The sequence below is a fragment of the Tachysurus fulvidraco genome, chromosome 16 (assembly GCF_022655615.1).
Source record: "Tachysurus fulvidraco isolate hzauxx_2018 chromosome 16, HZAU_PFXX_2.0, whole genome shotgun sequence".
Lineage (NCBI taxonomy): Eukaryota > Metazoa > Chordata > Actinopteri > Siluriformes > Bagridae > Tachysurus > Tachysurus fulvidraco.
The window spans coordinates 21,168,322-21,191,056 of record NC_062533.1 but is presented as its reverse complement, the minus strand read 5'-3'; the positions used below and the strand labels follow the sequence as shown (position 1 = coordinate 21,191,056).

The 22,735-nt window shown below is 41.3% G+C and overlaps 3 protein-coding genes across 7 annotated transcripts in view; 1 reads left to right on the top strand and 2 right to left on the bottom strand.

Moving 5' to 3' along the window:
* LOC113647993 (NACHT, LRR and PYD domains-containing protein 3-like) overlaps positions 1–22,735 on the bottom strand; it is a 106,052-nt gene that overhangs the window by 29,254 nt on the left and 54,063 nt on the right. The gene's annotated exons all lie outside the window — the stretch shown is intronic.
* Positions 1–22,735, top strand: part of LOC113647555 (NACHT, LRR and PYD domains-containing protein 3-like) — a 291,375-nt gene that overhangs the window by 233,640 nt on the left and 35,000 nt on the right. The window lies entirely within an intron of this gene.
* LOC125139003 (NLR family CARD domain-containing protein 3-like) lies at positions 6,718–22,368 on the bottom strand. 3 transcript variants are annotated; one of them, XM_047801725.1, is made up of 6 exons: positions 22,316–22,368; positions 20,235–22,011; positions 19,496–19,669; positions 16,865–17,029; positions 8,001–8,177; positions 6,718–7,749 (listed from the first exon to the last, which is right to left on the bottom strand). In XM_047801725.1, exons 1-6 carry the CDS (start codon positions 22,350–22,352, stop codon positions 7,722–7,724), a joined length of 2,358 nt encoding a protein of 785 aa, XP_047657681.1. In that variant the 5' UTR covers positions 22,353–22,368; the 3' UTR covers positions 6,718–7,721. The 3 variants fall into 3 exon arrangements, with proteins under 3 accessions (XP_047657681.1, XP_047657682.1, XP_047657680.1); XM_047801724.1 differs by lacking the exon at positions 6,718–7,749 and adding an exon at positions 16,540–16,713 and having other exon boundaries at positions 7,997–8,177; XM_047801726.1 differs by lacking the exon at positions 16,865–17,029.

Genomic DNA, 22,735 nt, shown 5'->3' with positions numbered 1-22,735 from the left:
GCTGTAAATGTAAATGTAATGTAAATGGGTAAAGAGTTTTTTCTGTCACCACTTTTGAATAAGAAACAATATCAAGGCTATAAAACTTGTCAAAACTCCACGAATCACAAAAGTATCAGTGAGAAGTTGAGAACACTCTTTTAAACAGTACATACACTCGAACTTTGCTGCACATCACATTTTTTACTTTACTGATACTGCTTTTAATCGTAATGTAAAGACCGGTCATCGGGACATAAGCTGTCATGTACAATAAAAGCACCTGTGCAGTGACAGTAAATAATCATTTAACACAAAAAGCCGCCAAGATGGTGGACTTGCGCCCAGGATTTTTTTTTTTTTGAGCGGCGTGTTGACGAAATCTTTCTACGCACACACTATTTTATTTCTTGATTTCTTGACCGTTGCCATGAAAAACAGAGCGTTGCCATGGACACACAGGATTCTAACCGTAGAGATGTAGCGCACTATGTTCTTTAGCGGAAGCAATACAATTGTTCAGCAGTTTCGTGTTGCAGCCACAGGCGTATGAGACCTGTAACGAGCAACAGCGCGAAGCCGCGAACTCGTTCTGAATATTTTAAAGGCGTAACAGCTGATGAAAAAACAGAGACAATTGTAGACAAAAATGAAGAGAGATTTTATTTTAGTTTTTATTTTATAGAAAACATTTTCATCTCGTCTTTTTTCGTCAACAATAATGCATGTTAATTTAGTCTTAGTCAGCATTTTTGGACAGTGGTGCAGTCTCCTCATCGTCTCGTCTTAGTCATGAAAAAAAAAGGTTGTTGACGAACACATTTCGTCTCATCTCGTCTGACGAAATCAACACTACTGCCAACCTAACTGGTGACATCCATCCCGGACTGTTAGCTGAGTTAACCATTTAACTTAAATTTTATTTAATACCATGTCAGTAATCAAAGCTATTTTCATGGCATAAATTATCATATAAATACAATAAAAACAAAACAAATATAAACAGCAAGTCATATTATAAATTTTTTTAATTAACATACGATAAAAAAATCCAAAACCTTTTCAGGCATAATGTCATTAAATATGTCCTTAAGTGAAGTAACTTGATAAAAGAGCATTCTGCTTGAATTACAGTTTTTCTTGATTGCTAAGACACATTTCTTGAAAGCTGCTCTCCTTTTCCATAAACTGTGAACACAAAACCCAATTCTCTGTGCTCAAAACTGAACTATGTTGTCAAATCTTGCCCCGAGTCAATCCAAATTAAAATCACAATGGAACAGTCACTAAACACTACATAGAAAAATAGAAAACACAATGCTCAGGATATGAAGCTGGAGAAATAAATGTTTATTGTTCACTGTAGGCTAAATGCATGTTGCAAAACAAAAAAAATCTGTGCATTTAGCACTTGTACAAAAAGACAACAAAGAAATCTTGTGCATTTACACAAGGCAAAGATTGATAAAACCTTGGTTCATATTGAACCATTCTTTAACCTGGAGGGCTTTTGTGAAAACTCACATTGTCCAAAAACAACAACATACATGGGATGCTCATCCTGCTGCCCTAACAAAGCATCCCGCATGCAATTGAGGAAAATGCGGAGCTGGTGAGTGTTGTAGGGCCCCCAGGTTGGCATGATGGTGAACAACCCCATGATTGCTGATGGCAGCACATAATGTGACATTGCCACCATGCTGCCCAGGAACACCAACAATGGCCCGATGGCCAACCACATTACGGCCTCTTCTTCTCCTTTTGTTGAGATTAAACCCAGATTCATCCATGTACATGTATTCATGGGGTCTTTCCATTGCATCCAGTTGAAGAACCCTCTGTAGATATAGTTATAGTTTTGCAAGTGATACTGAAAAAGTGATTTAGGCCACTACAGTAAATCACTACTTAGAGTAATCAACATTGAATGTGTCTGGATATATGCCAACCTGTACATACTGGAATCTTTGCTTTTTGACTCTGTCAGAGTTGCAATCAAAGGGCACGCTGTATAGCTGTTTCATGCGCAGTCTGTTGCGCTTGAGGACACGATCAACAGTAGAGAGGCTGACATTGTTGATACCCTCAAAATTGACATGGTCCTCAATGATCTTTTGCTGAATTTCACTCAGTTTAATGGCATTGTTCTCACGGACCATATAAACAATTAGGGTCTCTTGGTGTAGGGAGAACATACTGTACCTGTCTTTCAATTCTACAAAAAGAGAACATGGAGTTACAAAAAATATACATAGAATACTAGGCCTATGAACAGTTAGACCAACCCTCCATTACAATACTACAGTACATTGGTACGGTGATGTACTGAAACATATATTTACTTACAGTATACTGTGGTACAGTATATAGTTTGTCATACAGTAATTGCTGTCAACATTTACATACTGTACTATAATGTCAAAAAAAGGTAATTACCTGTTTTCTTCTCTAAATTCTCGGATTATGGTGGACACAGTGAATCTACTGATGTTTGGTTGTACCCTTTGTCCAGCCTCCCTTATGCTCATACCATGGACAAGAACATGGTCAATCACAGTAGCTCTGATTTCATCAGATATTACTGTTCTTTGTCTTTGCTGACCACCTCGACCTCCTCTCACACGAACTCTTCCTCTCAGACTTCTATCCATTGTAGGGTCTCGCAAACCAGTGCTCTCTGAACTGGCTTGCTGTATATGTTCTCTCACATTATTAGCCACAAGTGTGATCAATTTTGAGTTGTTGTGTTCAAGTGGTGTCACCTGTGCTTTAATTGTGTTTGACTTTTGTCACCTGTGCTCACCATTATGCAGTGCGGTGCATCACAATGAAAATGTTTTGGCAAGTTGTGTCTAAACAGGTGAAAAGTGCTTTATGGTTTTGCCAAAAGAGTGATTGATTCAATCAGTGGGTTCAGGCAACTGAGCATTTGGTTCAGACAATAGGGTTTAGTGTTTTAGCAATTGAGAAAAACTGTGACAATCTAATAAAACATGTTAGACAGATAAGGGAATCTTACAGAACATACATAAAGTTGGGTCTTTTCACCTTTAAGCAAAAAAAAGCATGGTTCAATTTTTAATGTCCTTATTAAGAGCTCCGGAATCTACAAACATTGTCTGTTTCCCTAACTGTTAATAACTAATGGGTAACTAACATGGATTAGCTGCGGTCGTTAACCAAGGGCTGAAACAAACCAATGCAAACAGAAATATAATTTCCTAACATTCAACATCATAGAACACATTCTCACTTCTGTAATGTAATCCCTTGCTGTCTGTTTTTTTATATTTCTTTCGTTTGAACATCCAAATGCAGCACAGAAGTCTGGCATCGTCCATGCATTTGAAGTAAAAGAGCACTGTATAAAGATGTGGCGGTTTTGGCGCATTTTTAGGACCCCAAGGCGACATCTATGTATAGATATCTATGAGAGCAATGCAACTAACACGCCAAAGCCGTTTTGTTGTGTTTATACATATAGCAGTTAGTGTAAATTGATTTTATAATAATTGATTTTGTTACAAAACAGTACTTATTTTATATATCTATTTCACAATAACAGTCATGTTTATATTTTATTGTATGTTGATGGTTTAACTGTAAACAACACAAACAATGCAATAAATAGTTTTGAAGAAAAATCTGCTTTGTCATTGAACCTGAGAAAAACTTTGAAAATAACCATAATGACGCATAATGTCTCCATGCTACAGTAATAATGATAAAAGCAAAATTTTCCACTGTGGGGTGGGCCACAGTGGAAAATTTTCCCACTGTGGGCACTGTGGGTGTCTTTATAAGTACAATTAGACTGTATTATTTGTGTCCCCCTTCAAAAATTGCTTATGAGAAATTTTTATATTTATTGTCCCCCCTACTGTTAAATGAAATTATGCCCATACACATAACCACACACACACACACACACACACACACACACACACACACACACACACACACACACACACACACACTTACCAGCCCAGCACTGCTGCCACAGTGAGGATGAAACATAACGCTATCACACTGATGTAAAAAAGAGGAGAAATTTCATAGAGCTTCACTATAAACTCTGCCGCCATCGCGGGAATAAAACATGAACTAACACAGAGCTTTAACTCAACATTAAACCGCACATCAGTGACATTAAGGAACTAAAACAACACACACGAGTTCTGTCACCACATTGGAAGCACCACGATACGGACACTTCCGGTTTAACAGCAGCTACGGAGGCCTCGTGGATCAAACCACGAATACAAAATAAACGCGCTCCACACATAGCTGTAGTTAGCTGTAGTTAGCTATAGTTACAGTAGCTGTAGTTACCTATAGTTACCTGTATTTAGCTGTAGTTACCTGTATTTAGCTATAGTTACCTGTATTTAGCTGTAGTTATCTGTAGTTACTTCAGTTAGCTGTAGTTACCTGTAGTTACCTGTATTTAGCTGTAGTTACTTTAGTTAGCTGTAGTTACCTGTATTTAGCTGTAGTTACCTATAGTTACCTGTATTTAGCTGTAGTTACCTGTAGTTACCTGTATCTAGCTGTAGTTACTTTAGTTAGCTATAGTTACCTGTATTTAGCTGTAGTTACCTGTAGTTACCTATAGTTACCTGTAGTTACTTTAGTTACCTTTATTTAGCTCTAGTTACCTGTAGTTACCTGTATTTAGCTGTAGTTATTTTAGTTAGCTGTAGTTAGTTGTAGTTACCTGTATTTAGCTTTAGTTAGCTGTAATTACTTTAGTTACCTGTAGTTACCTGTAGTTACCTGTATTTGGTAATGATGTGCGGATCGATACTAAAGTATCGATATTTACGATCCCGACGTCTCCTGCTCTAGTATTGATTTTCATATAAAAAGATTGATATTTAAACTCAGTAATTTGGAGTGAGTGTTTGTTATCATAAGTAACTTGCTGTCACCTGAAAAGTCTAATTGTATCCAGTTAGGGGAAGGAACTACTTCTCCTTCCACCGGTGTGTGGCTCTGTGACGGAGCCGGCCGCTGCAGCCCTTTATTTTCCCACTACAAAGACTGCAGACTGAAGAGTGACTATGTCTGAGCACAAAAGGAGTCATGTCTGGCTGTATTTTAGCTGTAAAGGCAGCAGTGATGCTGTGTGTGATGTGTGTGGAAAGACAGTGAAATATAGTGGTAACACTACAAACCTCGCTAAACATCTGAGGATAAGTCATAAGAGCGAATATGATGATATAATGAAACGGCGGTCTGAGGAGTAGGTCCAGTGCGAGAGGAATGTGTTAGGGCAAGACAGACTTCAGTCAGTGAATCTTTTGGCAGTAGCGGCAGACGTTATCCAGGTTAAAGAGAGATAGCGTGATAGTTGCGTTATCACTGACTGTGGAAAAGTTATTCACGTCTGTTAAAGATTTAGTTTTTTAATGTTCAAGAGTTCCCCGGAATCCCAGCATTCTTACAACAAGCTAACAGAAAGCAGTTTGTTCAAATAGAAAATACTAGTGAAACATGAAGTAAGCTATCCTAATGAAATAAATGCAACGAGTAGCTTTCCAGTGGATATAGAATATTTTGTTTCAAAACAAATGTTTATGTTTATTGTAAAAATGTTTATTATGTTTATTGTAAAATAAATGAGGTACTGATTTTCAAGGGTGCCTGATTTACATTTGTTGTTAAGAACAGCAAAAAGTAGATATGGAATATTTTGTGACAAGGTTGAGTCAAATTTCTTTATTTGTGTGTAATTTTCAACCTGTTTTACAAGTCTGAGATTTTCTTTATAATTAAATAATATGAGAGTAGTTTATTGTCTTGTCATTATGCAGCTATAATTTGGAATTGGTAAGCCTACAGCCTACTTTTTTACTTTACTTTAAACTAGTTGTCATATCATATTACACATAAAATACATAAAAAGTATTGGTATCGGTATCAGCAATACCAGCCTGGGTATTACTTGGTATCGGATCTAATGGGACTTAAGTGGTATTGCACATCACTAGTATTTAGCTGTAGTTAGCTGTAGTTACCTGTATTTAGCTGTAGTTACCTGTATTTAGCTGTAGTTACTTAGTTAGCTGTAGTTACCTGTATTTAGCTGTAGTTACTTATGTTAGCTGTAGTTACCTGTAGTTACCTGTAGTTACTCATGGTGAAGCTCATTTGCTAATCAGAATCGCTGAAATGTTCACAGGGTCTCAATCATTCTACAGCCAAATAAAATGTAGAAAGAAATGATGGAAGAGGAACGAAGGAATAACACAGACCTCAGTTTGAGAACCACTGGCCCTAGACTACATGTCCTGAGCAGGTGTTGTCAGTGACCCGGGGCCCCCTGGAACCATCTCAGGGCCCCCAGTTTGAGAACCACTGGCCCTAGACTACTTGTCCTGAGCAGGTGTTATCAGTGACCCGGTGCCCCCTGGCACCATCTCATGGCCCCCAGTTTGAGAACCACTGGCCCTAGACTACATTTTGTCAGTGACCCGGGGCCCCCTGGCACCATCTCAGGGCCCCCAGTTTGAGAACCACTGGCCCTAGACTACATGTTCTGAGCAGGTGTTGTCAGTGACCAGGCTGTAAAACTGTTGACTAAGTTACAGACACTGATGACAAACTCCTGCTGATGATCCGGGAAACGTCTCTAACAGCAGTCACAATGTCATTGTTTGTGTCACACATGAAGAAGACAGGTCTCACTATTTGAAGAATTAAACTGGATTCCTCTCATTAATTAGACCTTGTGAATTTCTTTCATCCATTTATTTGTTATAGCATTAAGTTCTGAAGGTGAAAACCCTTTAAAGACATGAACATACAAACAGTGTAAAGTACCAGCAAGCCCAATAAAATGCATAAAGTAGCAGGTTTAACATGACTTAATATAACTTTTACACAGAACATTCAGTACATTAAGTTAATGAACCATTTAAACCATGAATATTTCACCAGACTTACTATATTGCACATACTGTAGGAGTTGCTAAATCTCTCACATCTGTATAGCTTCTTTTACGGGACTCTAACTACATGCTTTTAACCATATTAATCAATTATTGCTATTTTAATAATTAAACAATCTATATTTAATTATATAGTCAGCTCACTTAAGTCTTTTATATACTTATATCAGATGAATTTTAAGCAATATATTTTTTATAGTATTTAAGGTATTTAAACTATCCAAATCATGAATTACCAAATTAAACCAGACAAACTTACATCAAATTCAAGTAAATCAAATTTAGGTAAACAATTAACAAACCCTAATTGTTAAACAAAATATGAACATATACAAAAACATATTAACCCACTACACAAACACCACATGAATTGAAGATACGCTACTCAAACCAAAAGTGTGACCTACAGCGCATCATTTAATGCTACATTCATTCAGTGCTGCTCTTTGCCGTGGCATCAATTCCCAGTGCAAAAATAATAGCAACAATGCGCTGCCTTATCCGGCCCAGGCAGGTACAACAGAGTGTGGATTCGTTTCACCTGGTACTAATAAGGGAAGGCGGGGTGACGGGCGGTTTGCCGCAACATGTATAGTATATTATATAGAGCAGAGACCAAGGTGTAAGACATGGTAAATAATCGTTAAACAGATGCTGGCTCCTCTAATAGAGATGATATGAAATATTTACATGTTTGTTCAGTGAAGACCTCATATAGTGTGTGATATTGTGTGTGTAAGACTTCTCTCAACTGTCAGAATCCACTTTGTGAGATCAGATCACATCAGATCACATCAGACCAGGCCTCATGGTCATACTGTAAGAATAAGATGGATAAACAGACACAAACAGACAGAAAGTTGGGTTTCGATTGATCTGATTTTAGAAAGTGAAGGCAAATTAAATTAAAAGTAAATTAATTAAATAATCTTTTATTATCACACTCTCTCTCTCTCATTGTTTAACTGTTAATACCTCACATCATTAATTGTTAGCATACAATATAGTCGATAACAGGTAAAATTAGTAAACACAAAGCCTCTAAAATCTACAGAATAAGTAACTTACTGTAGTTTCTCCAGTTTATATTGTGTATCATTCAGTATCTCAGAGAGCAGCTTCACTCCTGAGTCTCCTGTTTTATTATCGTTCAGATCCAGTTCCCTGAGCTGTGATGAGGAGTTTGATTTCAGAGCTGAAGCCAGAGCAACACAACCGTCATCTGTAATTCCACACTCCCACATCCTATAGAGGGAAAAAACACAAAGCTCTAAAGGAAATATATCGGAGGGTAGACACTGATTCTCTGGATGTTTTGTTTTATTGTCACTGCTGCTGTTTATTAGACTGCCGTTCTCTCTCTCTCTCTCTCTCTCTCTCTCTCTCTCTCTCTCTCTCTCTCTCTCTCTCTGTCTCTGTCTCTGTCTGTTTGCCTTTCTCTCTCATTCTCTCTCTCTCTCTCTCTCTCTCTCTCTCTCTCTCTCTCAGACACATAAACCTAAGTCAGGTATCATAAAAAACAAAATACAAATTACTTACAAACATAACATGCATGTAGACATATTACACAGAACTACAGAGACTAAGTACGGTAAAAAGCAGTCACACAGAAGTTAAAAGATGAACAGACATCCAATAAGAAAATGATTTACATATGATTTACAAACATTACATAAGATGGACACCCTTATGCTTGAACATGTCCAATAACAGAACACAAGGTCGGGGGGGCCGTTCCTCCCAATCACGCCCCTCCAGGTGTCACTGTCACTGCTCACGTGGGCAGTGACAGTGACACCTGGAAGGCTGTTCCTCCCAATCACGCCCCTCAAGGTGTCACTGTCTCTGCCCACGTGAGCGTTGAAGTCCCCCAGTAGAATGATGGAGTCCCCGGTCGGAGAACTTTCCAGCACCCCTTCCAGACACGCCAAGAAAGTCGGGTACTCTACACTGCCATTTGGCCCGTAAGCACAAATAACCGTGAGAGACCTATCCCCGACCCGAAGGCGCAGGGAAACAACCCTCTCGTTCACCGGGGTGAACTCCAACACATGGTTGCTGAGCTGGGGGGCTATGAACAAGCCCACACCAGCCCGCCGCCTCTCACCATGGGCAACTCCAGAGTAGTAGAGAGTCCAGCCTCTCTCAAGGAGTTGGATTCCAGAGCCCAAGCTGTGTGTGGAGGTGAGCCCAACTATGTCTAGTCGGCATCTCTCAACCTCCAGCACCAGCCCAGGCTCCTTCCCCCCCAGCGATGTGACATTCCATGTCCCTAGCGCCAGATTTCGTGTCTGCGAATTGGGTCGCCGAGGCCCCCGCCTTTGACTGCCACCCAATCCACATTGCACTGGCCCCTTACGGTTTCTCCTGCAGGTGGTGGGCCCACAGGAGATCAGTCCCACGTCGCTCTTTTGGGCTGAGCCGGCCGGGCCCCGTGGGGCAAGAACCGGCCACCAGGCGCGTGCATGCGAGCCCCAACCCCGGGCCTTGCTCCAGGGCGGGGCCCCGGTTGTGCCTTACCATCCGACATCATGGACCTTGAAGCACATGGCACCAGGATACCCTAGGTCGGAGGTCGATGATCGACTTTGTGGTTGTTTCATCTGACCTCCAGCCATATGTCTTGGACACTCGGGTAAAGAGAGGGGTGGAGCTGTCAACTGATCACCACCTGGTGGTGAGTTGGATCCGATGGCGGGGAGGAAGTTGGACAGACTTGGCAGACCCAAATGTACCGTGAGGGTCTGCTGGGAACGTTTGACAGAGTCTCCAGTCATAGAGATCTTCAACTCCCACCTCCGGCAGAGCTTCAACCAGATCCCGAGGGAGGTTGGAGACACTGAGTCTGAGTGGACCATGTTCTCCACCTCCATTGTCGACGCGGCCGCTTGGAGCTGTGGCCGTAAGGTATCCGGTGTCTGTCGTGGTGGCAATCCCCGAACCCAGTGGTGGACCCCGGAAGTAAGGGATGCCGTCAAGCTGAAGAAGGAGTCCTATCGAGCCTGGTTGGCTCGGGGGATTCCGGAGGCAGCTGATAGGTACTGAAGGACCAAGCGAGCTTCGGAGGCAAAAACTCAGGTCTGGGAGGAGTTCGGTGAGGCCATGAAGAAGGACTATCGGTTGGCCTCGAAGAATTTCTGGCAAACCGTCCGGCGCCTCAGGAGTGGGAAGCAGTGCCCTGCCCACACTGTTTACAGTGGGAGTGGGAATCTGCTGACTTTGACTGGGGACATCCTCGGATGGTGGAAGGAATACTTCGAGGTTCTCCCCAACCCCACCGACATGTCTTCCACTGAGGAAGCAGAGGGCGGGGGCTCACAGGATTTCGTCTCTGCTTTTTTCAGATGATGTTGTCCTGCTGGCTTCTTCAAATCAGGACCTTCAGCGTGCACTGAGATGGTTTGCAGCCGAGTGTGAAGCGGCGGGGATGAGAATCAGCACCTCCAAGTCCGAGGCCATGGTACTCAGTCGGAAAAGGGTGGCTTGCCCCCTTCAGGTTGGTGGAGAGCTCCTGCCTCAAATGGAGGAGTTTAAGTATCTTGGGGTCTCGTTCACGAGTGAGGGAAGGATGGAGCAGGAGATCGACAGGCAGATTGGTGTATCTTCTGCAGTGATGCGGTCGATATACCGATCTGTTGTGGTGAAGAAAGAGCTGAGCCATAAGGCGAAGCTCTCTATTTACCAGTCGATCTACGTTCCTACCCTTACCTATGGTCATGAGCTTTGGGTCATGACCGAAAGGACGAGATCCCGGATACAGGCGGCCGAAATGAGTTTCATCCGCAGGGTGGCTGGGCGCTCCCTTAGAGATAGAGGAGCTCGGTCACTCGGGAGGAGCTCAGAGTAGAGCCGCTGCTCCTCCAAATCGAGAGGAGTCAGCTGAGGTGGCTCGGTCATCTGTTTCGGATGCCTCCTGGACGCCTCCCTGGGGAGGTGTTCCGGGCATGTCCAACCGGGAGGAGGCCCCGGGGAAGACCTATTACACGCTGGAGGGACTATGTCTCTCGGCTGGCCTGGGAACGCCTCGGTATTCCCCCGGAAGAGCTGGAGGAAGTCTGGGCATCCCTGCTTGGACTGCTGCCGCCGTGACCTGGCCCCGGATAAGAGGTAGAAGGATGGATGGATGGACATTACATAAGAGAATGATTTACATACATCGTTGGTTTGATTTCAGCCATTGTTTAAGTTTTTTTTTTAAAGGTTAAGTAATTGTCACAATTCCTAACTTGAGCTGGTAATGTATTCCATGACTGTGTGCCTCTGATAGACACCACCATTTGGATAAATTTAGCTCCGCGCCATTGTACATTACAGTCTCCTTTGCTTAATGCTCTAGTGTGTACTTGGTGATGGGCCAAGCCCTTTCAAAACTTTAAAAATGAGACAGAACAGAAATCCAAAAATGTCTGATAACTGTCAAGATCTAGAATATTATATTTACTTAGAATATTACAGTGATGAAAATGTATAGGCTTCCTGTCAAGAATTTTCAATGTTTCTTGAAGAGAGACTTGAGGGGTTTTAAGATGCTCTCAGTTGTATGAGACCAAGTTGTATAACAGTAAGTTCATTCATTCATTTTCTACCGCTTATCCGAACTTCTCGGGTCACGGGGAGCCTGTGCCTATCTCAGGTGTCATCGGGCATCAAGGCAGGATACACTCTGGACGGAGTGCCAACCCATCACAGGGCACACACACACTCTCATTCACTCACACACAATTGACAATTTTCCAGAGATGCCAATCAACCTACCATGCATGCCTTTGGACCGGGGGAGGAAACCGGAGTACCCGGAGGAAACCCCCGAGGCACGGGGAGAACATGCAAACTCCACACACACAAGGCGGAGGCGGGAATCGAACCCCCAACCCTGGAGGTGTGAGGCGAACATGCTAACCACTAAGCCACCATGCCCCCATAACACTAAGATATGTGAGTAAATATCATTGCATACATATAAGCCTTTGCTGACTCAACAGTAAGTAAAGGCCCTATATGTTGGAAATTTTATGTTAAATTTTATAATATTTGATTTTTTTAACATGTTGTTTAAATGTCAGATGTGAATCAAAGACCACACCAAGATACTTAAATTGTTCTACCACATCTAGTCTCTCTCCACTGACTAAGAGAGATGGCTCTGGCCCCTCTGCTGGCTGCCGTGAGAAGAACATGCAGACAGATTTTGTAGTATTCAGATGTAAACATGAGTTTCTGAGCCAAAGGGACACTGGTACCATGGCCCCAGAAAGTATTGCAGCAGCTTCTTGTTTTGTTTTTGTGTGATTATACAATACTGTATCATCAGCGTATAATTGCATTTTGATATTTGAACAGGCATTTGGTAAGTTATTTACATAGAGACTGAATAAAATCGGCCCCAGTATTGAGCCTTGAGGGACTCTAGCAGAACAAGTAAGATAAGATGACTGTGAATTTCCTATTTGTACAGCTTGTTAAGGAGCGGTTAAGGAGTTGGTTTGAGGAAGTGCTATGCTGTGCCACTTCCCAGTGGCTTGTTGGTGGAGAGGTCTCAGACACCGTGAGCATGAGGAGCAATGAGCAAAATCATTATCCAATAAGATCCATTAAGTTATTCAATAAGATATGATAAATATCTTTCTGATTCTGATTCTGAATAGTTTAGAGTTAACTGATAATTTTCTGAACTATTTGGTAAAGTAAAATTAAATTAAACGTTACTTTGTGTAGAGCCAAAAATTGTTGCTATTTTTTAACTGCTTTCGTCCTGGAGAGCACTTGATTTCTTTTAGTGTTGTCAAGCATTAGCAGATGGCTTTCACGGGTTAACGGCAAGTGGCTAAATGTTCATTAACGACATGAAGGGAGACGGGTTTGTTTTAAAGAGCTGATTAAATTTCAGGATCATGGAGTCTTAACATCACAGACATCTGTCAGAATTAGAACATTTTAAACACAAAAGCTTGGCCTTCAATCTCAGGAGGATTAGATGCTATTTAACTATCCTTTAAAAAAAAGAAATTCTTGCTTCTATTCAGTTTATTCTTCATAGGAAAGCTTTGGGGCTCAATGGCTTTCCACTAGAATTTTATAAAAATTTCTCCTGAACATTCCGCTATTTTTATGTCAGTACTTGGAAATCTTTTAAATGACACTCCAGAGTGCTGCAACACTGCCTCTTTCAGTCTGATTCTTAAATAGGAAAAGAATACATCAAACTGTGTGTCATTGTCAGAACAACCCCAGCCACTCCCTCGAGGGGGCGTTCTCCACAGTGATAACTTCCTGGTTCTTTCCAGGTATTTAAGCAATGTTCACTAAATGCACCACGCAGAGTATCGTCACTCTGTGCAAACCAAGCCTTTGTTTTGCCTTGTGCTCATTGTGTGTTTTCTGTTTATGACCATTGCTATCGATTATTGTATTATTCTCTATTTAACTTGCCCTCGTCTGTACTTTTGTCTCACTGACTGCTTGCCTGTGGTTAATGACCTTCCTGTCTCTCTTTTCCCATCTACGATTCTGTTTTCTTGGTGCAACGGGCTAAAGTTTGATCACAATTTTAAGGTCATTATGCAAGTTGATTTGGCATTGCTCAGACAACATACACTCTTTACTGAATATAATACATAATTTGACTGTAGATGATGACCCAGCTGCTCTAATATCCCTTGATGGATGGTTGAATGAGGTTTTCTGTTTTAAATGGTGGAGAAGTTTTATTTGGGCCCTAAATTTACTCACCTATTTAGACTTCTTTACTCTTACTCCATTTCCTGTAGCCAGGGTTGCCCCTTATCACGACTCCTGTATAGCCTGCCACTTGCAATCAAGATGGCACCACTGTGTTTAGCCTGCCACTTGCTCCTCTTCTTTTTCATGTTTTTGCTACTGTCTTGTCGTTTACTGTGTATGATCGTACCACGTTGATGGAACTGCGTTGTACAACTAATCACCTCTTAAAAACCCAGTCCTTTAAACCACCACCGCCACCGTTGACATTAATTCCTCCTTTCCTGAGACGCCCTTTCTGTCTGCTACCAGACGCAGTCGGAGAGGCGGGTTAGATGTCAGGCTGAGGACTCACCTGGATTCTCCGTCTCCGAAGTGTCAAGATCAACCAGAATTTGGCAATGCTAGATTGTGGAAATGCTACCGATGGCTTTGGCCGGTTGGCTCCAACACTGGTGTTCCATTTCCTTGTCCCCGCCGCGTTGAAACATCCACCCTGGGTTGTGTCCAAGGAAACCTCAGTCGTGTGACATCGTTGCCTGTCACTTTGTCACTTTGTAACACCAGATCACTCAATAGCAAAACATTTGATGTCATCTCCTCTCACAATTTGGATCTGTTAATCCTCACCAAAACCTGGCTTCCTCCAGGTGACGTCAGTGCCTTTTCGGAAATCCTCCCCTCTGGTTACCTTTACCTTAACATGCCGTGGCAAACGGGTAGGGGCGGGGGGGATAGCCACCATACATAGACAGTCCCTGAAAGTGCCGCCAGTTGTCCACTAGAGGGTATTCCAGCTTCGAGTTACAAGTATTTGTGCTTATACTACCCTGTCCGATTTTATGTGCAGTAATCTACCGGCCACCCAAATTAAACAAGGATTTTTTAATTGAGTTCTCAGAGTTTCTGACAGAGTTTTTAGCAAAGTTTGACAATCTTCTAATCTGTGGTGACTTTAACATTGATGCTTGCTGCCCCTCTGATAAACCTGCTATTGAATTTAAGGCTGCTATTGAATTTAAGACTTTTAGACTCATTAGATCTGGCTCAATCCATTTCCACTTGACTTTATTATCTCTCGTGGGGTGATTGTGTCAACTTGTGAGGTCATGGATTTTCCCATCTCTCATACGGTTTGACATTTGTGCTGTTTCACCTGCACCAACATCTACTGCCCCTCATCACCGTTGCATTATTACCTCATCTACAGTCGATGATTTTTTGTCCCCCCATTGTTGTCATGTCTACTTGTGCAGCGCAATGCATGCTAGAGAACTTTGATGCAGTTACTCTGGTGGACCTGCCCTCTAGATGCTGTTCCTTCCAGGATTTTGAAGGAGGCTGTTGACATCATAGGTCCCATCCCTGTGATTGTAAATAATCGTTCTGCATTTGACACTCTCCATAATTGCCTTCAGGATATCATACAGTGGCTTTCCTAGAGCTTCCTTCATCTGAATGACTGAGTACATCGTGTTTGGCCCAGATTCACCCAGCAGTTCTCTTATTTATGGTCCTCTAACACCTCAGTTTGCACCCACCATGCGTAACCTGGGTGTTATCTTTGACAAGAGTATGCACTTCGATATACAGATCAGTGCAGTAGTGAAGGCGAGCTTTTACCAGCTAAGACTACTCAGCAAGGTCAAATCATTCTTGTCCCAAGCTGACCTTTAAAAAGCTATACATGCCTTCGTCAGCTTGAGGATTGACTACTGTAATGCTCTCTACACTGGACTTAATCAATCACTTCTCAATCGGCTCCAAATGGTACAAAACGCACATCTTCTCTCCAACACCTCCAAACGCTCACACATCATCCCTGACCTCCACTCACTTCACTGGCTTCCAGTGCGGTTTAGAATGGAATATAAGGTCTGCTGTTTGTGTTCACGGCCATCAATAGTCTGGTTCCGGCCTACCTCGCCGAATTAATAAAGGTCTACCAACCAGCTAGATCTCTTCGCTCAATTGGACATACCTCTCTGGTCACTCCCAAGTATAAATATAAAAAGTTTGGAGGCCGGTCATTTGCCTTTTATTGCCTTTTATAAATTACACCTTTTAAGGGCTTAAATAGACCCGTAAAACGTCCTCGTCATTTAACCCTTTAAGAAATTTAATTAAATGACATTGATTCAATTGACATTGGATTCTATACAGGAGCAAAAAACTTTATATTCATACATAGGACATATCTCACCCAGGAAACTGTGGTAGCTCAAGAGTAAAATAACATTTATGTATATGTTCTTAGACTATAAGAAAATTCAACCATTTCAGCGGTTCTGAGGTGTATAAAATTGTACAGAAAATGCTGGCTCCAAACTTCTCAAGGCTCAAATTCAGCTCATGCAGACCTTGGCAAGGTTCTCCTGATCAGGAGATAATCAGGCATTGTAATGTAGCCAATGACTGACAATGTTTTCATGTCTTCAATCTCTGCGTTTGAATCATGTTTGTAAAAACTCAATGTAATGAATGATCAGAGATATTCATCTCTTTTGAACTAAATTGTGACACTTTTCCTCTTGAATGTGCCTACCAGCATGCAATATTTTCAAAACATCCACAACATTCGTCTTCTCAGATACCACCTGTCAAGTTGTGGTTGGCACAAGTGGCTAAACCCTTGCCTTTAGAAAAACCTGGTGTGGGCATCTTTATGGAAATTATTTGAACAAATCAAGACCTTAGTCTAGAATCTGTGGGTTCCCCCTCCTTCTCTTTTTCCTTGGAAGGCCTTGTTCTTGTTTGCCTTTCCCTTCATCTTACAGAGTGTGCCGATACATCGCTGAGTATGATATTTATTTAGTGACTTGGGTCTGCTCTTGATTGTTATTGAGAAATCAATAAAAAAATAAATTTCAAAAATTTAAATTGATCTTACTCCAGTTTCTCCAGTGTACAGTGTGGACTCTTCAGTCCATCAGAGAGCAGCTTCACTCCTGAATCCTGCAGTTTATTGTCACTCAGGTCCAGTTCTGTCAGTCTGGAGGAGTTTGAGCTGAGAACTGAGGACAGAAACCTACAGCTTTCCTCTGTCAGATTACACCCACGCAGACTGGAAGAGAAATGATTTTATATAAAGAATATGAGTATTACTTAGCAATGGAGGAAAATGTTACTGTGTGTGTGTGTGTGTGTGTGTGTGTGTGTGTGTGTGTGTGTGTGTGTGTGTGTGTGTGTGTGTGTGTGTGTGTGATATGTCTTACTCCACTTTCTCCAGTGTACAGTGTGGATTCTTCAGTCCATCAGAGAGCAGCTTCACTCCTGAATCCTGCAGTTTATTGTCACTCAGGTTCAATTTTCGCAGTTTGTAGGTGAGTACTGAGGACAGAACTCTACAGCTTTCCTCTGTCAGGTTACAATCACGAAGACTGGATAACAGTGAGAGAGTAATATCTTGTATGAAACTGTTTCTTTCACAATGAAGCCTTCTAAATACCACAGATTTTATATCTTGTTTATCTTACTAAAGATCTTACTTTAAAATAACTGTTGAACTGTTAGATTTTTTGTTAGCTCAGTGGCTAAGCAGTTTGGACTAAACTTCTGCTCAGAAGGTAATATAAATATGTAAATACACTTTCTGCAATCTTGTCTTTGTCTTTATCTCCCCATTGTATTAGAAGTTTTTTTTTGTCTATTTATATCAAATATTTCCTTGGATCTAAGTACAAAATTGAATTATTGTTTATCTACATTGTTGTTGTTTTCCTTCCTCATTCTGCTGATCCCTATTCGGGGTTGCTAAAGCAGATCATCTGGTTTGCATATTTAATTTGGCACAGGTTTTACACCAGCAGCCATTCCTGATAACCCTCCTGATACAACCTCTCACACTGTCCTGCAGATGATATACAGCTCTGTTATAAATACTGTCATCCAAAACAAAACTGAACTCAAAACTTCATCAGTTAATCACCATGCTGAACTAGATCCTGAACTTCCTGTCAGATTGTCCTCAGACAGTGAGACTGGGCCTCCATCTGTCCTTCACAACTCTGAGGACTAGCACACCACAGGGATGCATACTAAGCCCCGTCCTCTACTCTATATTATTCACATTCTCTCTAACATGTTCTTGCATTAAAACCTAACACCATCATAATGTTTGCAGATGACACAACAGTGACTGAATTGCTCTTTGACAGATGAATGATGAATCAGTTCAGCAGAGGTGCAGAACCTGATGAGCTGTTACTCAGAGTACAACCTGTCCCTCAACACCACCCAGACCAATGTTGGGAATCAAGAGAATTGTTGTGGAGTGAAGTGTGTACATATCACGAGGCTCTTTTTTTTATCATATCAACACAAACCAGTTAATTTAGTTAACCCCCCGGCTCCACCTTCTTCATCCTCCATGACTGCAGAAGACTATGCTTCTTTTTACCATGAGAAGATTGAGGAAATCTGCAGGACCTTCACTTCTGCCCTGACTGCACCTACATCTCACAGTATGGATTCCCCTACATCTTTGTTGTCGCATTTCTCAACTGTAGCAGAAGAAGAGATTTTACAACTCATCCAATCTTGCAATCCTACCACCTGCCCATTGGATCCACTCCCTTCCACTATGCTCCCGACCATCTCACAAGACCTTCTGCCCTTCATTACCACTATCATCAGTAGATCCAGAGGTACCAACTACTTTCAAGAGAACAAGAGATATCCCCATCCTAAAGAAACCTGCTCTGAATCCATCAGACATCAGTAACTACAGACCGGTATCACTTCTCTCATTTCTTTCAAAAATTCTTGAACACATTGTCTATAATCAACTGTCTGTCTCTCTCTCACAGAACAACCTCCAAGACCGAAACCAGTCTGGCTTTAAAGCAGCTCATTCCACAGAGACAGCCCTTTTGGATGTCTCTGAGAAACTACATGCTGCTAGATCAGCCAAACCTGTATGTTGCTAGGTCATCCGTCCACATCCTCCTTGACCTTTCAGCAGCGTTTGATACGGTCAACCACAAGACTCTCTTATCCACCCTCAAGAGTCTTGGGATTTGCCGATCAGCTTGGGAATGGTTTGCTTTCTACCTGGAAGGACACTCATATCAGGTAACATGGAGAAGACATCTGCTCCACGCAAACTCTCCACTGGCGTCCCACAGGGCTCAGTACTCAGTACTCTTCTTTTCTCCCTGTATACTCACTCTCTTGGTGAAGTTATTTCATCACATGGGTTCTCTTACCACTGCTATGCTGATGATACACAACTTCTCTTCCCATCCAGACACCACAGCTTCTGATCAGATCTCAGCATGTCTGGCAGAAATATCATCATGGATGACTGCACATCAGTTAAAGCTCAATCCTAGCAAAACTGAACTGCTGTTCATCCCAGGTGATTCATCCCCAGGTCATGATCTTGCTATATCTCTGCACAATGATCTGATCTCCCCTTCAGCCACAGCTCGCAACCTTGGGGTAACCATGGACAATCAACTTTTCATCTCATGTTGCTAATGTGTCTCAAGGTGGTGGAAGTCACTGGCTATTTTCAAACGGCGGTTGAAGACCTACTTATTCAGGAAACACTTCAACTAGCACTTCTTTCCCTATCTTTTGCATAAAAAAAAACAAACAAAAAAAACAAACAAACAAACAAAAAAAAAACTTTTCATTGTAACTTGAACAATGTTTTAAACTCATGGTATCTTAAGTATGTAACCTAGTGAACCAGCATTAATGTATTCAATGTTAGAGATTTAAGCACTTATCCACGTCGCTCTGGATAAGGGCGTCTGCCAAATGCTGTAAATGTAAATTTCTTTAACAAAAAGAGAAGTTTTTAAAACTGGAAAGAGAACAGTATAATCTGATGATCTTACTCCAGTTTCTCCAGTGTACAATGTGGACTCTCCAGTCCAGCAGAGAGCAGCTTCACCCCTGAATCCTGCAGGTTATTCTCACTCAGGTTTAGTTCTCTCAGTGTGCAGAAGTTTGAGATAAGAGCTGAGGACAGAACACTAAAGCTACGCACTGTTAGATTACACCGACGGAGTCTGAAACAGAAAACAAATAGAGTTCAATATTATTAAAATTAATAATGCAGTAAAATGTTATGTCTTTATTGTTAATAATAGCTAGTTATTAACTTTTATATAAAAAATGTTCACAGTTAAACAGCCTCAGATGACAATAAAAGATCTTAACAGAACAATATGTACTGTAGTCATTTCTCCCAAAAAGTAAACCAACATTTAAAACCATTTAGGAAAAAAAATTCACCCTATAATTCAGTATTGCATGTATTTAGCAGTTAGAACCACTTTTAGCAACAATAATGTGTTTCCTGTAGACATTGTTCAGTCTCTTACATTGCTTTGTAAATTTTGTCCACTTTTACTGTTTTTGTTGTTGCATTTTTCTTTGTTTCAATGAATACTTTTACAATATAATTTTCACTGTTTTAATAATTTTCACTTTTGAAGGCTGAGGAAAACCCATCTCCCTCCACACACCCTGGCCATGTTTTTTTTTTTTTTTTTAATGAAGCTGGTGATGCCCACACAACTGTTACCTTTTGCAATTTCTGTATAAACTTTTTTAAAAATTAAAATTACTCACTCCACTTTTCTGGAGGCTTTGACCACTGGCAGCAGCCTCAGAAGACATTCATCTGATGGATCATATTTCCTCAAATCAAACACATCCAGCTCCTGTTCTGAGTTCAGTAACACAAACACCAGAGCTGACCACTGAGCAGAAGAGAGTCTAGTTTCACTGAGACGACTGTTACCTCCTCTGTTCAGGTAAGTTTGTACTTCCTGCACTAGAGAATCATCATTCAGTTCATTCAGACAGTGGAACAAATTGATGGATTTCTCTGGAGATGGATTCTCCCTGATCTTCTCCTTGATGTACTTGACTATTTCCTGTTCGTTCTGAGAGCTACTTCCTGTCTGTGGCATTAAGCCTTTTAAGAGAGTCTGATTGGACTCCAATGACAGACCCAGAAGGAAGCGGAGGAACAGGTCCAGGTGTCCATTCTCACTCTGTAAGGCCTTGTCCACTGCAGACTTCAGGAGATCAGACATGGTTGGATATATGAAGTAACTTAAGATGCTGGTGTTTTGCAACACGTTTGTCTTCTGAAGAATGAAAGACATTAATGTGTATAAAGCAGCCAGAAACTCCTGAACACTCAGATGTACGAAGCTGAACACCTTCCCCAGGTGAAGCCCAAACTCCTCTCTGAAGATCTGGGTACACACTCCTGAGTACACTGACACTTCTCTGACATCAATGCCACACTCTCTCAGGTCTTCCTCATAGAAGATCAGGTTTCCTTTCTCCAGCTGGTGGAAAGCCAGTTTTCCCAGTGCCATGATACTCTCTCTGGTCTGCTGAGGATCAGGGTCACATTTCTGATGGTACTTTTGGTCCTTGTGTTTGATCTGAAAGATCAGGAAGTGTGTGAACATTTGAGTCAGAGTCTTGGGGATCTCTCCACCCTCTGCTCCACCCAACATTCTCTCTAGAACAGTGGCTGAGATCCAGCAGAAGACTGGGATGTGACACATGATGTAGAGGCTTCTTGAAGACTTCAGGTGTGTGATGATTTTATTGGCCAAGCTCTGATCACTGATCCTCTTCCTGAAGTACTCCTCTTTCTGAGGATCACTGAAGCCTCGTATCTCTGTTACCAGGTCTACACACTCACAAGGGATCTGATTGGCTGCTCCTGGTCGAGAGGTTATCCAGAGGAGAGCAGAGGGAAACAGATTCCCCTTGATGAGGTTCGTCAGCAGCACATCCACTGAGGCTGACTCTGTCACATCACACAATATCTCATTCTTCTGGAAATTTAGAGGAAGTCGACACTCATCCAGACCATCAAAGATAAACAAGACTTTATAAGCAGTGGAGTCTATTAAGTATAATTCTTTAATTTCTGGGAAAAAGTGATGAAGAAGTTTCATCAGACTGAGGTTTTTCTCCTTCATCAGATTCAGCTCTCTAAAGGGAAGTGGGAACATGAAGGTGACGTCCTGATTTACTTCTCCTTCAGCCCAGTCCAGGATGAACTTCTGTACAGAGACTGTTTTTCCAATTCCAGCAACTCCTTTAGTCAGCACAGTTCTGATGGACTTGTCTTTAAAGAGATCATTACATTTGATGGGTTTCTCCTGTGTTGCTGGTCTCCTGGACGCTGCCTCAATCTGACTCACCTCATGTTCATTATTGATGTCTCCACTCCAACCCTCTGTGATGTAGAGCTCAGTGTAGATCTCATTCAGAAGTGCTGAGCTTCCAGGCTGTGAGATTCCTTCATTAATTATTTTAAATTTTTCTCCCAGTTTGGATTTGAGTTTTTTCTGATACTCAGAGTTCTTATCTATCTCTGACAAAAAGACAATAAATATTTATTAATTAATTATTATACAACCATCAATCAATATTCTGTACTGTTTAAATGCACAATTGTACATTTTTATTGGATTTCTTTTTTTCAGGGCACTGATTTGGTCCTTGTTTATAAAAGTGATCCATTTTTATTACATTTACCATCAGACTGCTCATATAATATGATGACGCTCTTGCTCACAGATCAGCTTCATACATGAAAGTGATGTAAAACAATAAAATGACAAAATTCTTCCTCTGATATTAAACTAATTAAATAATTGTGTAATCAGAGCTCTTACTGTTCTGCAGTGTGTTAGCGAGATCTGTGTGGTTCATGTTCTTCAGGACGTGCAGTGTGATCTTCAGTGCTTCCTTTCTGACACTGTGCAGATCCTCCTCATCCTCCACCTCCCTCTCAGTGCATGCTGGGTAATCCAGACTCAGGAGCTTCCTAAACCTCTTCAGCTCATTCTTTATCAGAGTGATGACTTTGTGTTCCAGCTCCTGGTCAGAAACACACAGGAACAGACTATAAGCTTAAATAGTGAGAAATGATTCAGTTTCTTATGGTAGAAACTAGAAACACTATTCATTACACCACATCAAACTGTACAGTTAGGTCCATATATATTTGGACAGGTTTTGTTATTTTAACTGTTTATCAAAACATATTCAAAATACAGTTATATAATTAAAATAGGCTTAAAGTACAGACTCTC